This window comes from Moschus berezovskii, chromosome 12 (genome assembly GCF_049115385.1).
Source record: "Moschus berezovskii isolate FMDL1 chromosome 12, NW_MosBer_1.0, whole genome shotgun sequence".
Lineage (NCBI taxonomy): Eukaryota > Metazoa > Chordata > Mammalia > Artiodactyla > Moschidae > Moschus > Moschus berezovskii.
In genome coordinates this window covers 43,172,903-43,186,476 of record NC_142471.1, presented here as the reverse complement: position 1 = coordinate 43,186,476, position 13,574 = coordinate 43,172,903, and the positions used below count along the sequence as shown (strand labels likewise).

Below are 13,574 nucleotides of genomic sequence, written 5' to 3'. Positions count from 1 at the left end.
CCTCGCAGGGGAACTGTCATCTTGCAACCACAATCATCACATGCCATTGCAGGGGCAACCCGGCAGGAGGGCCCCCCTCTAAATGCCTCCCAGCCCTCGCGCAGTCCAGGCCAGGCCAAGGCGCCGACACACAGGAGCCGGGCTGGGTCCCCGGGTCTCCGGCTCTCCGCAGGGGAGCGACGAGCGCGCCTGCCTACGCCCACGCCCCCTACATTTCAGGCGCACACTCGGGCGCACACCCCTGCGCGCGCGCGCCGCCACACTCGGGCGTACGCACACCGCTGTCGGGCCAGGGATTGCAGTGTCGGCGGCGGCCCGGAGTGAACCGGGGCGCTCAGCCGGGTCTCCCTCTAGGGCTCCGCCAGCCGCCCCGCCCCGCCCCGCCCCTCGAACCCGCCGAGCCGAGCGCGCCTGGGGCTGCAAAGTTTTGCCTCCAGTCCGCCAAGGCAGCGCGCCGGCTTGGGCTTGGCTCGGCTCTGCGTGGCTCCGGATTGCTGTGACCGCTGGCCTTACCGTGCGCCCGGCTGCGCGCCCCGTTTTGCCCCGCGCCCCGCGCGGATCTCGGCATCCCGAGCCCCCGCCTGCGTGTGCAGTCAGCGTGCCCTCCTGCTGCAGGGTCTGTTCTCAGCCTCCTGTGCGTCCTCGATCTCCTTTCTCCTCCTCCCCGGCGGCTCTGGCCCCTTCGCCTCCGCCACCCATCATGGCTCGTAGCCCCGCTCGGACCAGCCTGGGACCCGGGTCCCAACAGCTGCCGCTCCTGTCGCTACTGCTGCTGCTGCTGCTCCGGGACGCGGACGGCAGCCACACGGCCGCTGCTCGGCCTGCCCCGCCCGCGGCCGCCGAGGGCCTTGCAGGGGACAAGAACCCCCAGCGGTCTCCAGGAGACGTGGCCGCTGCACAGAGCCCAGGCGCCCAGGACATGGTCGCTGTCCACATGCTCCGGCTTTATGAGAAATACAGCCGAAGGGGCGCGAGGCCAGGAGGGGGCAACACGGTCCGCAGTTTCCGTGCCCGGCTGGGTAAGTAGAGGGGACCCCCCCACACACTCCCCTTCTCGTCATCCTCCGGTCCTCCTCACTAGTCCATCCTCTCACATCCCTGCACCTTTGCTTTTCCTCTTCCTTCTATTCATTGACTAGTTCATTCATTCTTTCATTAACTATTCCACCTTCCCCCTCCTCGCCCCTCCGGGCCCCCAGCACTCTATGCCAGGCTCTGAGCCTCCAGTGGGAACGCCAACGTGACATAGAGTGACAGATTTCCTGCCCCTGGGATGCCACTAAGCCTGCGAAGGTGGAAAACTTGCTGGATGCAGACCACCCCACCCACAAGGCTTAAAGCACAGGATGAAGGTGACACTGGGCTGGCAGAGCTCAGGGTCTGTGTGTGGGGGTAGAGGGTGAGGGTGGGGGTTGGGGGGATCCATGTAGCAGGGTTTAGTTATGTGGGCTCTTGACAGATGAGGCAGGCACTGAGGAGAGCCCACCAGGTGGGTATAATGCAGCCCTGAAGGAAGTGCAGGCACTGGGCCCCGGCACATATAGTTGGGGCATTTAGTGGGTGTGGGGTTGGGGAAGCAGGGTGGACTGAGAATGGCTTTGAGTGCCCAGCTTTGGGTACATGGGACTGAAGTCAGCTGAGCACTAGCATGAAGTGTTCAGCCATGGTGGTTTGAGAAAAGGTCTAGAAGCTTGGGCAGTGGGAGTTCCCCTTTTCTCTCCTGCCCTTGCCCCTCCTGGGCAGACCCTTTCTTCTCTCCCAACACCCTGGATGAAGCTGGACAGAGATCATTTGCAGACCCCTACCTGCCCTGCTTCCAAGAGCCCTTCAGAATCCAGCCTCCACCGACTGCCCGCCCAGCCTGGGCTACCTCTGCAGGCCCTGAGTGAGCAGAGGGGAGAGGTGCAGTCTGGTGGCAGGGGCTGAGGGAAGACCCTTGTTGTCATGGAGATTACTCATGGTCTTAGAATGCCATTGCAGAAAATGTGGGTAGGGGTTCTCTGCAGCCCTTGTGAAGGAGGAGGCCATTCATCAGGAGAAAGATCATTGATCTTTAAGGCCCCCTTTTGAGGTAGAGGGGAACAAGCCCAACATTGGGAGCCAGACAGCCTGGGGTCAGATCTACCACCTCCCTGTTGATCCCTGGCTGTGTGACTTGGGGTAAAACACCCATGACCACAGAGCCAAATTCCAGAAGCTTGGTCTCCCATAGATGTATACTGGGAAATCTTGCCACAGAGAGGCCCCTCCCCCACCCCACTCCCATCCCCTACTGGACAGACTCACTAGGTCAGTGTTCCTGGGTTCCAAGCCAACCAGATCAACTCCATCCTCCCTGGTGCCTTTAGTTGCATCTTGGGGCACATTTCTGGAGTCTTATTATGAAGCCACTCAAGATTCATCTAGCATGAAAAAAAAAAAAGATTCATCTAGCATGACTGTGACCTTGGGCAAATGGCTGAAATGAAGCTCTGTGGACTTGAGTGTATTCATCTACAAAATTGGCAGGTCATGGCAGTATCTTCCCTGTGGAGTTGATATGTGTAAGCCCTGAGCCCAGAACTGTCTGGGTTAGATGTTGGTACATTGTATTTCCCCATATACAAAACATTTGTGTTCACAGAAGTGTAGACTTGACCTTGCATCCATTAATTCAGTCCCCAAAGCCTTGCAGCTGAGGAAAGCAAGCCTGGCAAGGTTACTGCTGCAATAAAGGGTGAATATGACCACTGAGCCCACCTGGCTCCTACAGGCCCAGGCATGAAGATGCACAATCTGTTTTTCTGTTTTCATAGACTGAGGGTACAAGTAACAGTGAAGCAACAGTTAGCCCTGAAAAGAACGTGGTGGCAGTACTTCAGATCCAGCCCTCTGATCTTACAGATAAAGAAACTCAAGCCAGGGCAGGCAGAACTGTTCACAGTGGCAATGATTAGCACTGTCCATTTGTCAGGATCAGGCTGTTTTCACTCCTAGCCCCTCTCCAAACTTCCATCAAAACTGAGCCCAGGATTTGGGAGACAGAGGGTGGAACAGACAATTACTCTGTTAGGCAGATCAGAATTATTCTGGACCAGTCTTGGACTTTTGTTTGGAACCATTTGGCAGCCATGGGTAGAAGTACCAGCTCCACCAGCTACTGGCTGTGTGCTGCAGCACACGTTACTATACCTCTCTGGGCACTGATTTCTTTGCATATAGAGGCAAGGTGAAGAGTCAGTGGGATGAACTGAATTTTGTGTCTGATTCAGGAAGCTTGGTTTCTCATCCCCTCCCTTGATTGCCTTAAGTTGGTTCGTACCCACCTCCTTGGGCAGCCCTCAGAGGTGCCTGCTTCATGCCCAGTGACCCTGCTGTGAGGAGGTGTAAGCCTGGGCAGAACTCTTTATTCTACGAATGAGGCACAAATGTAAGGGTTTCAGCTCTGGGTCATGTCAGCACCAGCCTGCTCCAGGACGGTGGCCTCTGCTCTCTCAACGGGGTGGGCCCCGCAGCCCATGTTGCAGTGGAACCATGTCCTCTGCCTGCCAACAGGCAGCACAGCTCAGATTCCAAGTGCAGGCTGGGAGCTGGACCAAATCCTGAATCTGTGACCTGGGCCAGGGACTGAACTTGTCCATGACTCAGTTTTGTCACTTCTAAAATGGAGCTAATCATGCTGTCTTCCTTATAGGGTTTTTCAGATGAATTGCGATAAGTCCAGTGCTTAACACTGCCTGGCACGTGTAAGTTCAGTAATGTATTAGCTCTACTATTATTACTCCAGCCACCTCGCTCCTTCCCTCCCTTCCATCGCTCCCTGAAGTATGTCTTGTTCCCTACAAGACCACATCAATGGAAAGAGCTTCTGAACCTGAGCATAAAGGTTAAAGGTTAGACACCTCCAGCCCCAAACAATCTGCATTTAAGTCTAGGCCTTTCCACCTACCCATAGGATATTGGGCAAGTTACTTAACCTCTCTGAGGTTGGCATCATCTCTAAAATGCGAGTAATGACACATACCCATCTCTCAATAATGTGAAAAGTCACATTCAGTTGCCGAAGTGCTTCCTGAGCCCCTCATTCAGTGGCAGATGCTGTAAGCTCAAAGGACACAAAGAAACAAAGACAATTGGCCCTTTCCAGAAAAGCTCAAAAGCTGGTCGAGAAGGAAGAAGTAAACAGAAGAATGTGAGCAGCGGGACCAGTAGAACAATGGAGTAAGATGTATGCAAATCTAATACAATATTGTAATTAGCCTCCAATTAAAATAAATACATTTATATTAAAAAAGAAAAGAAAGGTTTGGGGATGGGCTTCAGGAGCCCCAAGGGACAGCACTCAGCCAGCAGGGGAAGGGCTGATGGGGAGGGGCTGGTGAAGCCTCCACAGAGCAGGGGAAGCGCCAGAGAGATTCTGAAGAGCAGAGGGTGTTAGCCAGGTATGGAAGTGAAGCATACCCCCATGCACCGAGACCTCTGAGGAGTTTGGTTTCAATGAGGAAATAACAGGAGGAGAGAGTTAGGAAATGGAAGTGGACCAGTGGTCCATCAGGGCCATCAAGAGCTTTGAGTGTGATGAATTTGCCTATAGGCAGTAGGGCAGTGTAGAGTGTGTGTGGGGGGGGGGGTGGGGGGTGGAGAAGAGGAGAGGGGAGAGAGTATGAGAGTAATGCATACTATGCAAAAATCATGGAAAATCATAGCAAGGAAAAGAAATTATCCCCAATCACAACCCAGATATAACCAGAGTTAATATTTTGTGGAATATTACATATAGTTTTTACCCTGATGGGATTATATTTTCAACATGCATGTAAAACTTGCCATATTTTCATTCTTATTTGAAGTTACTGGGGTGCTTTTTCATTACTGGTCATCCCAAATTGTTTTTTAATGCTTTTTGGCCATTTGCAAATTTTCTTGTGGAAATCACTTCATCCACTTGGGGTTCTTATCTTTTTCTTAGTGATGTGTAGAGGTTGTGAAGGATGTTGACTCTGTGATAGATGATTTCCTTGTGAAGGGTGAGTGTGGGTGTGAGGGTGACAGCGTGCTGGGGTCACACTGGCAGTCGAGGTCAGGTTGTAGGCAAAGACGGTGGTGGAAAGATTCAGAGTTCAGGGTGGTTGTGGAGAAACAAGATGCAACAGCTGGGACTTGTTGGATGCAGGAAGGAAAGGAGGCTGTGAAAATTCTCAGGCTCCAGGTGGAGAGAGTGGACACGTGGCAATGCCTCCTGTTGGGCACAAGGACAGTGGTCAGGGATGTGGGGTCCTAAGTGTAGCAGAAGCTTGTGAAACCAAATGACCTTGTGTTCATTCCAAGCACGTGCTGCGTGCCAGACACCTTGTTGAGAGTGTGCAGGAAGCAAGCACACATATTCTGCCTAGTTGACTAAGGCACAGAGAGGTTGTGTGACTTGCCTAAGGCCCCACAGCTAGTCAGTGATGAAGCAGGGTTTACACCCTGGCTCTAGAATCTGCCTAAAAATAGACGCTCAGTACACATTAGTCATTAGTTCTCTTTGCTTCTCTGCACCACCACTGACTGGCCCACGGTTACCTTCTTCTAGCTTATTATGTTGGTGCTTGCATTTCAGCTTGATGTTCTCATGCTGGTCTCCCTGAAGGCTGTTTCAGGGGCAATCGGTGAAGGGACAGATCTCCAAGTGGATTCTGTTTCTATTGAGCAGAGCAGTCTGAGGGTCCTCTTGGCCAGCAGGGAGCCTGGAGCAACCACTGGGCTAGAGCCCTTTCCCTACCTCTTTCCCTTCCAGTCCCATCCCTAGCAAGTCAGGAGGAGATTGAGTGCCCAGTAGAGTGGATCTGATTAAGGTTCTAAGACTTCCAAATATCCATAGAGAGATCAACTTGTCTAAATCAGGTCCTTTCTTTCCTGGAGAGTCAGAATACAAAATCATCCGAGTAATGACTTGTGTTTGCAAAATATTTTAAGATTTCACAGCACATGACCTTTGTTAATTAGTTGTTAGGCAGATCCAGATTCTATCCAAGGTACCTGGTTGGGAAGAATAGGGAAGCACGTGGGCTTGGGGTCAGACAGGCCTGGAAGCATACTCTGACTCTGCCCCTTACCAACTGGGGGACTTTAGGCAAGTTATATAGTCATGTACCCTCTCTGAAGCTCCATGTTTTTGTCCATTTGCCATCTCTGCTGCCCTGATTATGAACACAAGGAATCAAGCCTGCATATATGCTTGGAACTTTCAGTTTCCTGACTGGTAAACAATATTATTCCCATTTTAAAGATGAGAAAACTAAGGCTCAAAGGGAAGTAACTGGACAAATGTCCTGCCATGCAGTTCCTCCAGCTAAATTTGCATAATTGACTGTGTTTTTCCAAAGAAAGAGACTTTCTGGACTTCTTTCAGGATGTTTGCTGAGCTCCAGGGCAGCAGGCCAGCAACCCTCTTTGTTCAGTGAAGCAGATTGATCTAGCAGAGACCCCTTCCTACCCTACCATTCAGCATGCATTTCTGAGCAGTGACAATCACTTAGGCTTTGCATTAGGATCTAGAGACGCAGCAGTATAGTCAGCTGCAAAGCCCTGCCCTCTTGAACATTGTGTTCTAGGGGTAAAGAGAAAAAGTTACAATGAAATATATATCAGCATATCCCAAAGTGATATGAAGACAAATGAAGCCCAGGACAGACAGAGTGATGGGGCTGCTCCTCCAGCCAGGGAAACCAGTGGTACCCTTTGTTAGAGATGCTGCTTGAGCGGAGCCCTTAGGAGAGAGGCACTGTGATTCCTGTGGGAGAAATGAAAATGGCAGAAGGAATAGCTCAAAACCCTGAGATGGCAGCTTCGTGTGTGGAAGGAGAGGAGGCCAGGGTGACTGAGGCAGAGATGGGGGTGCAGAGGGCAGATGGAGTTGGGGAGGTAGGCAGGCCAGATCATAGGGCCTTGGAAGAAGGTTGAGTTTTTTTTGAGTGGGTGCTATGGAGGGCTCTGAGCAGGATGGTGACCTGATGCTGAGAACACCCAGCCCACGGGCCTCATGTGGACAGTGTCCTGTGAAGCTGTGACAGGCACTGCAGCAGCTCCCAACCATTGCCATCTGTCTCATCCCTGGAAGGAACTCCTCTGAGTACCTCTGACCACCTTTACCAGGACCCTGATTGGCCCAGCACTTAGCCCAAAGTAGAAGTCTCCCAAATATTTATCTGGAAAAGAGAGGGAGGCAGAGGAGGGTGCAGGAATGGAGACAGGAATCATAGCAAGGAGGAAGGAAGGATCTTTTCTAGCTACCATGAGATGGGAGCCACAGGCACCAGCATGGTTCACAGGAAATAGAGACTTCTTTTTGGTGATTCTCCTTTCTAGCCAGGGCTAATCCAAGCTAGGAGACTTCAGGTAGGTGGCCTTTCTCTCAGTCACAGTCTGGAGTTCCCTGCAATGTAGGGATGCAGGCACAGTCAGAGCTGGGCCAGTCTGAGATCCTTCAGGCCACTGGAGGCTTGAGGGTTACCCACCCACACGGTTCCCAGCAGGGAGGGTCTTCATGTAGCAGACTGCCTAGTGAAGGCCAAGCTGCCTATGGCCAAAGGCATTCAAGCCAAATGGAGGAAGGACTCCTGCCTGCCCTGAGTGTAATTGATCAGGCCGCCTGACTGCTAAGATTCCTCCCTCTCTGAGTTCCTGAGCATGCTCTCCTAGGTTCTCCATCCTAAGGGAGGGGCCGCATGTACCATTCCCCTCCTGTACCCCAGGCAGAAAGAACCTCCAGGGCAGGCCACGTTCTCCTCCTCTACATCACATCTTGCCACCCAGGGGACAGCCCTCCCAGCACTTTTGTCTGGTCACACATACCTCAAGTCAAGGTTGCTGTCCTGACCTTGGTGGTCACAGGTATACTTCTTTAGTCCCTCTCCTGCTCTCTGCTTTGTCACTGGAAGGGGAGCCAAGGTGCTTTCCTCTAGGAAGTTCCATCTTGGTTCTCCCCAGTCTGCTGTTTTCCTTCTCATCATGAACTGCAGATTTCTAGGCCAGAGATACTTGCAACCTGCTATGAAGAGCCAGGTCTTTGGAAAGAGTCAGAAATGTCTACCCTCAAACCTCTGAAGTGTTCTCCAGCAAAGAACGTGTTAGCAGAATGACAGAGTTGATTTGGATAAAAGAAAAGCTCTTTCTCAGCTGTGTTAGCTGGACCACTGAGTGAAAGGGGCCTGCACTGGTGTTGGAGGCACTTGCTCTGCCAGCCTGGGTCGTTTAGGTAAAAGTGGTATATAAGCACATTTGGGGGATTCCTCCTTTGTGCCTGGCACCTTATATATGTTATTTATTTAATCCTCCAAGCATTCAGGTGAGACAGAGATTCTAGGTCCCTCTGAGGCAGATGAGCAAGGTGTTGTCCCATTAGGGCCTGGAAGCCTGGTTCCTAGGGTCTTTCCCAGCTTGAAGGGTGGGGCTGCCTTGTTGGTGAACTTGTGCAGGTCAGCCCCAGATCCTGGTCTTTATCATGGTTCTAGCCTCTGGAGAGCAACCTGATGTTGGAGGTTCTATTGAGTGACCTGATACAACCCTGATAGTGTTCTTTCTTTGTAAAATAAGTTTAAAAGGCCTTGGGCAGAATAAATAGCAGACACTCAAATAACTGTGTTCTTAAGTTCAGTTTTTCTCAGAAGCCACTCAGAATGCAGGTACAGTGTGAGGCATGCTACTGAATTTACCTCATTTGGACAAAGGACTTCATTTAATGTCTATAAAATAGAGGGCTGTGCAAACACAAGAGGCAGTGGAGGTGGGGGGTGGGAGGCGGGCACTACCGTCAGCAGGGCTTCGATTCAACCCAAGCTATCCCAGATACCACATTCCACCTTGTCTCATGAATGAAGGTGGTGGGGAACACTTGTTCATTGAGGGGCATCAGAGTGCAGGGGTGGGAATGGGAGCTTCAGCGTGCAGCAACCCTGAGCGTTTACCCTGTCTGCCGGCTTTTTTTTTTTTTCTTCCTTTCTTTCTAATGGGATGTGCACAATCCCTAACCTCTCTGACCTTAATCCCTCGTACTCATCTGGTCACTGAAAATAGCAAAGGGTGCCCTCATCAGTTCAATGTGAGAATTACAGGGGATGAGGAAAGCCTGGCTGGCCTGGAAGTGCTCCCATCAACAGGCGCTCCTCCTCCGTGACTTGAGGAGGAAGACCTTGTGAACATGGGGCTTATCCAGGAGACAACCTAACAGGCTGTGGTCTGTCCTTCCCTCACAGAAGTGGTCAACCAGAAGGCCGTGTATTTCTTCAACCTGACTTCCATGCAAGATTCAGAAATGATCCTGACGGCCACATTCCACTTCTACTCAGAGCCACGGTGGCCCCCTGCACGTGAGGTACCCTGCAAACAGCGGGCCAAGAATGCATCCTGCCGCCTGCTGCCCCCTGGGCCACCCGCACGCCAGCACTTGCTCTTCCGTAGCCTCTCGCAGAACACGGCCACTCAGGGGCTGCTCCGTGGGGCCATGGCCCTGCCACCCCCACCGCGAGGCCTGTGGCAGGCCAAGGACATCTCCCTCATTGTCAAGGCAGCCCGCCGGGATGGCGAGCTGCTCCTCTCTGCTCAGCTGGATTCTGGGGAGAAGGCCACGGGAGTACCCAGGCTCGGCCCTCACACACCCTACATTCTCATCTATGCCAATGACCTGGCCATCTCAGAGCCCAACAGCGTGGCAGTGACACTGCAAAGATATGATCCCTTCCAGGCTGGGGACCCAGAGCCTGGTGCAGCCCCCAACAGCTCAGCAGACCCCCGAGTGCGCCGGGCCACGCAGGCCACTGGGCCCCTGCAGAGTAATGAGCTGCCCGGGCTGGATGAGAGGCCAGCACATGCCCTCCACCCCCAGCACTACCACAAGCACGAGCTGTGGCCCAGCCCCTTCCGTGCGCTGAAGCCACGGCCAGGCCGCAAGGACCGCAGGAAGAAGGGCCAGGATGTGTTCATGGCCTCCTCACAGGTGCTGGACTTCGATGAGAAGACGATGCAGAAAGCCCGGAAGAAGCAATGGGATGAGCCACGGGTTTGTTCCCGGAGGTATCTGAAGGTGGACTTCGCGGACATAGGGTGGAATGAATGGATCATCTCACCCAAGTCCTTTGACGCCTACTACTGCTCGGGGGCCTGCGAGTTCCCCATGCCCAAGGTAGGGTGTGTCAGGGTCACCCTGCTGTGTTCTGCTCATTGTCACCCTCAGCTCTGCACTTGCAGGCGAGTCCTTCTGCCTCGTCGCTCTGTTTTCTGTCTGTAAATAGGGATAATAACACCTCCCATCTATTCGAGCCAGGGAATAGCTAGACAGAGATACCCAAATGGCAGCCTGTTGGGTGGATACAACCCACAGATGGATGCTGTCTGGTTGTCCTTTTGAAAGCGTTGCCTTCATAGGATTTGAATTTTAAATCAGAACCTTTCTTCTTTTGCAGAGCAGGAGAGTCATCCTTTTAGGTGTGTGTTTCCACACAGCAAAATCACAGAGATTGCCTGGACACTGGCCGTTCCCCCGCGTGCCCCCCCACAACCTCCGCACAGAGGTCCAGTCTCTTAAACTCTTTCCTTGCCAAGGCTTTTCTAGAAATCTGGTTTGGATTTCAGGGCATGGTTCTATAACCAGCGGAGCTGGCCTCAGTGGCTTCCCAGTGTGACTCTCCCTGTTCCCACCCTACCCTCCCCTACTCAGGGCAGAGGCTCATGTGGCAACTAGCTCTCATTGTTCACAAGTCTGCAGGACACACGTGGGACTGTTTGCTCCATTGCACTGACTTAGGTTTTCAGAGTCTCACCTTCCCTTTGGGCTGGGCCATGGCTCCGTCCATCCATCTCCCCACAGCCTGAACTGTCGTGGGATGGCTGCCAGCGGATGTCAACCTCGGCACAGAGCACACGCTTTCCTCCTCCTTAGCTCCTCTGCTGAGTTCCAGGTCATGCCTTCCCCTCCAAGAGAGGAAGTCAGTGCGTAAATTCACTGTGAACGTAAATAAATCAGTCAGCTGGGGAAATCCCAGACCCAGACGTCCGTATTAACCTGTTTGGGAATTAAGAGGCTTCTCCTCAAAGCTGTGCATGTGCAGGAGGGAGGAAGGGAAGTGCCCGACAGAGAGACAGGCGTCTGCTGGAAGGACGCAGCCCCAGCAGAGGCAGAGGGAGTATGCGGCAGCCCCCCGCCCCACCCCGACCCCGCTGGCTGACCCAGCACTTACCTTATCAGTCTGCCTCACTGTCTTCCCACCTTCCCTGACATCAGTCTGAACTCCCCAAATGCCGGTGTCCCGGCTTCGCTTCCCACCTCCCACCTCCCCACCAGAGGCACAGGACCTATAAAACTCTGGCCGACAGTGAGCTGAAGCACCCGTAACATGGTGCTGTTCCTCTTAGGGGAGGTGCTTGAAAAATGGCATTCTCCGTGTTTGCAGCTGGGACCCAGACACTCCTGGATATGAGAGGCTGCCTGGAGAGGGAGGGGGAGAGAGCTGGAGTGGGCCCAGCGAGTGTGGTTTCCAGGCCAGACTCCTTTCTAACTGAGGGCTCTCGGTCAAGTTATTTAGTCATTTTAAGCCTCAGTTTCACCAATAAAATTAGAGTCATACCCACGGGCAAGATGGGGTGACGCCAGTGAGACAGTACCTGACACCTCACAGGCAGACCTGCCCAGGAACCGAGTTTCAGCCCCATCACAGTGATGCACGTGTGTTGCAGGCCTTCCCCTCCTGTGTGGAGAACACAATCATGTGGCAAGTGTGGCAGTGCTCCCTGGACTGTGAAGTCTGGGTAGCTGTGGCCCGAGGTGCATTCTCCAATCTCTTCCCTGGCCTTCCCTCTGGAGCGCCTGGCCAGTTCCAGGTGCTCCCTGGGGATGTGTGACGTGCAGCTGCCCTCAAGTGGCCAGTGCCGTCTCAGATGCACCTTCCCTCTCGGAGCCCAAGGTTTGGGGGGAAGGGGGTGGGAGGACGCCTTTTGCAAAGGTCTCTAGGACTCAGCCTATAAGTGACTTCAGAGGAAATGTATGCCCAGCCCTGGGATTTCATGTTGTTTTCTTTCCCACTTTTTCTTCTTCACCTTATCACCCTGTGTCCTCAGTCAAAGACATGGGGCAGCATGGTGGGTGGGTGAGGACTTCAGGGTGGGCAGGGCTCGGAGCTGACCGTGCTCCCTTCCCCTTGTAGGTGGTCCGCCCCTCCAACCATGCCACCATCCAGAGCATCGTCAGGGCCGTGGGCATCGTCCCAGGCATCCCAGAGCCGTGCTGCGTCCCCGACAAGATGAGCTCTCTAGGGGTTCTTTTCCTGGATGAGAACCGGAACGTGGTTCTGAAGGTGTACCCCAACATGTCTGTGGAGACCTGTGCCTGCCGGTAAGACCAGCTGCTCTGGAGTGGAAGGAGCCTGCCCTGCCCACACACAGCAGGGTAGTAGTCTGGGAATCTTCTGGAGTGAGCGCTTGACTCAGGGTGCAGCTGCAAAACTAGGGCAGAGCCCGCAGACAGCCATCTGTCACCCCAGGGCATCGTTCTGGGGTCTTTCATTGCTGGTGATTCAGCCTCCTCAATGCCAGTTCGAATCCTTTAAAGGGATCTGGGAATTAAACCTGTCCTGATGGTTGCTCACAGCCCATCCCCTCTGCTCTGAAGGCCTGAAAACCAGACATATCCATATGTTGGGTTTTGTGACCATCATCTCATAACCTGGAAAGAAGACTACAAACTTGAAGGTGCTCACTCCCTTCATATGGAAAGAACCTCTGTTTAAATAATCAGTTTAAAACACTTTGGGCCACAGAGTGATGCTGGAAAATGGATATGGAATATGACATAAATGGAAGTTTTCTCTTAAAATCCACTGCAGATGCTTTTATACATACAGTATGCACATATAACCAATTTTGGTTTCTTTTTCTTAATATATATTTTATTTTAAAACAAAAAGGAGGGAGTTGACGCCATTCCCCCACAGAGGTAGTCATGCTGGTTGCGTGTGCATTGTTTAAACATGCTTATTGAAATAACCCATACAACAATATGCTGGAATACTAAAACATAACCAAGATTTTATATTTTTGTAAATTATACTTTCTATACTGTAGATTGTGTATGGTATGTGTTTTTATGGAAAGCTAATAAATTAAAGGGACAATGGTATCTTGAAAACCTGAATGTCACCCGTTCCAAAATACGGATGGATCCCCATGTGCAAGTATGACATCTGGGGTCACAGCCTTCTTTAGGAGCTGAGGCCCCTGTGAGTCATCTCCACACTCTCTCATCTTTAGCCTAAGCTCCAGACACTGGCCCCTCTCATGCCTTCCAGGGTCCTACTCACTTATACTGCACCTCAGGTCCCCACCTCGGGCTTGGTAGAACACAACCCAGGCACGTTTAGGGGTCTTACATCCTTGGCTTCAGTGGGGATATCAGTTGATGGGGAGGTGGTTGAGATATTTAAAGGAACATCTATGGTAGCCTGGTCAGAGGTCTTCTTGGAGTAGTTCAAGCAAGAGACTCAACAGGAGTCAGGGATCTTTCCGGAGATTCAGGGACTGCTCCTGAGGGACTCAAATGTCTGCTCCTCCCTGCCCCCTTGTCA

The 13,574-nt window shown here is 52.5% G+C and overlaps 1 protein-coding gene across 1 annotated transcript; it reads left to right on the top strand.

Moving 5' to 3' along the window:
* The first annotated feature begins 243 nt into the window (after positions 1 to 243).
* On the top strand, positions 244 to 13,124 carry GDF10 (growth differentiation factor 10). The gene is made up of 3 exons (XM_055425275.2): positions 244 to 1,019; positions 9,216 to 10,141; positions 12,159 to 13,124. Exons 1-3 carry the CDS (start codon positions 701 to 703, stop codon positions 12,348 to 12,350), a joined length of 1,437 nt encoding a protein of 478 aa, XP_055281250.1. The 5' UTR covers positions 244 to 700; the 3' UTR covers positions 12,351 to 13,124.
* The last annotated feature ends 450 nt before the right edge of the window (positions 13,125 to 13,574 follow it).

What these genes read in the sequence shown, in the direction of transcription:
- GDF10 (XM_055425275.2), top strand. Translation starts at nt 701, where the DNA reads ATGGCTCGTAGCCCCGCTCGGACCAGCCTGGGACCCGGGTCCCAACAG. An exon ending in CAGTTTCCGTGCCCGGCTGG is followed by an intron (nt 1,020 to 9,215) that starts GTAAGTAGAGGG and finishes CTTCCCTCACAG; the next exon opens with AAGTGGTCAACCAGAAGGCC. An exon ending in GCGAGTTCCCCATGCCCAAG is followed by an intron (nt 10,142 to 12,158) that starts GTAGGGTGTGTC and finishes TTCCCCTTGTAG; the next exon opens with GTGGTCCGCCCCTCCAACCA.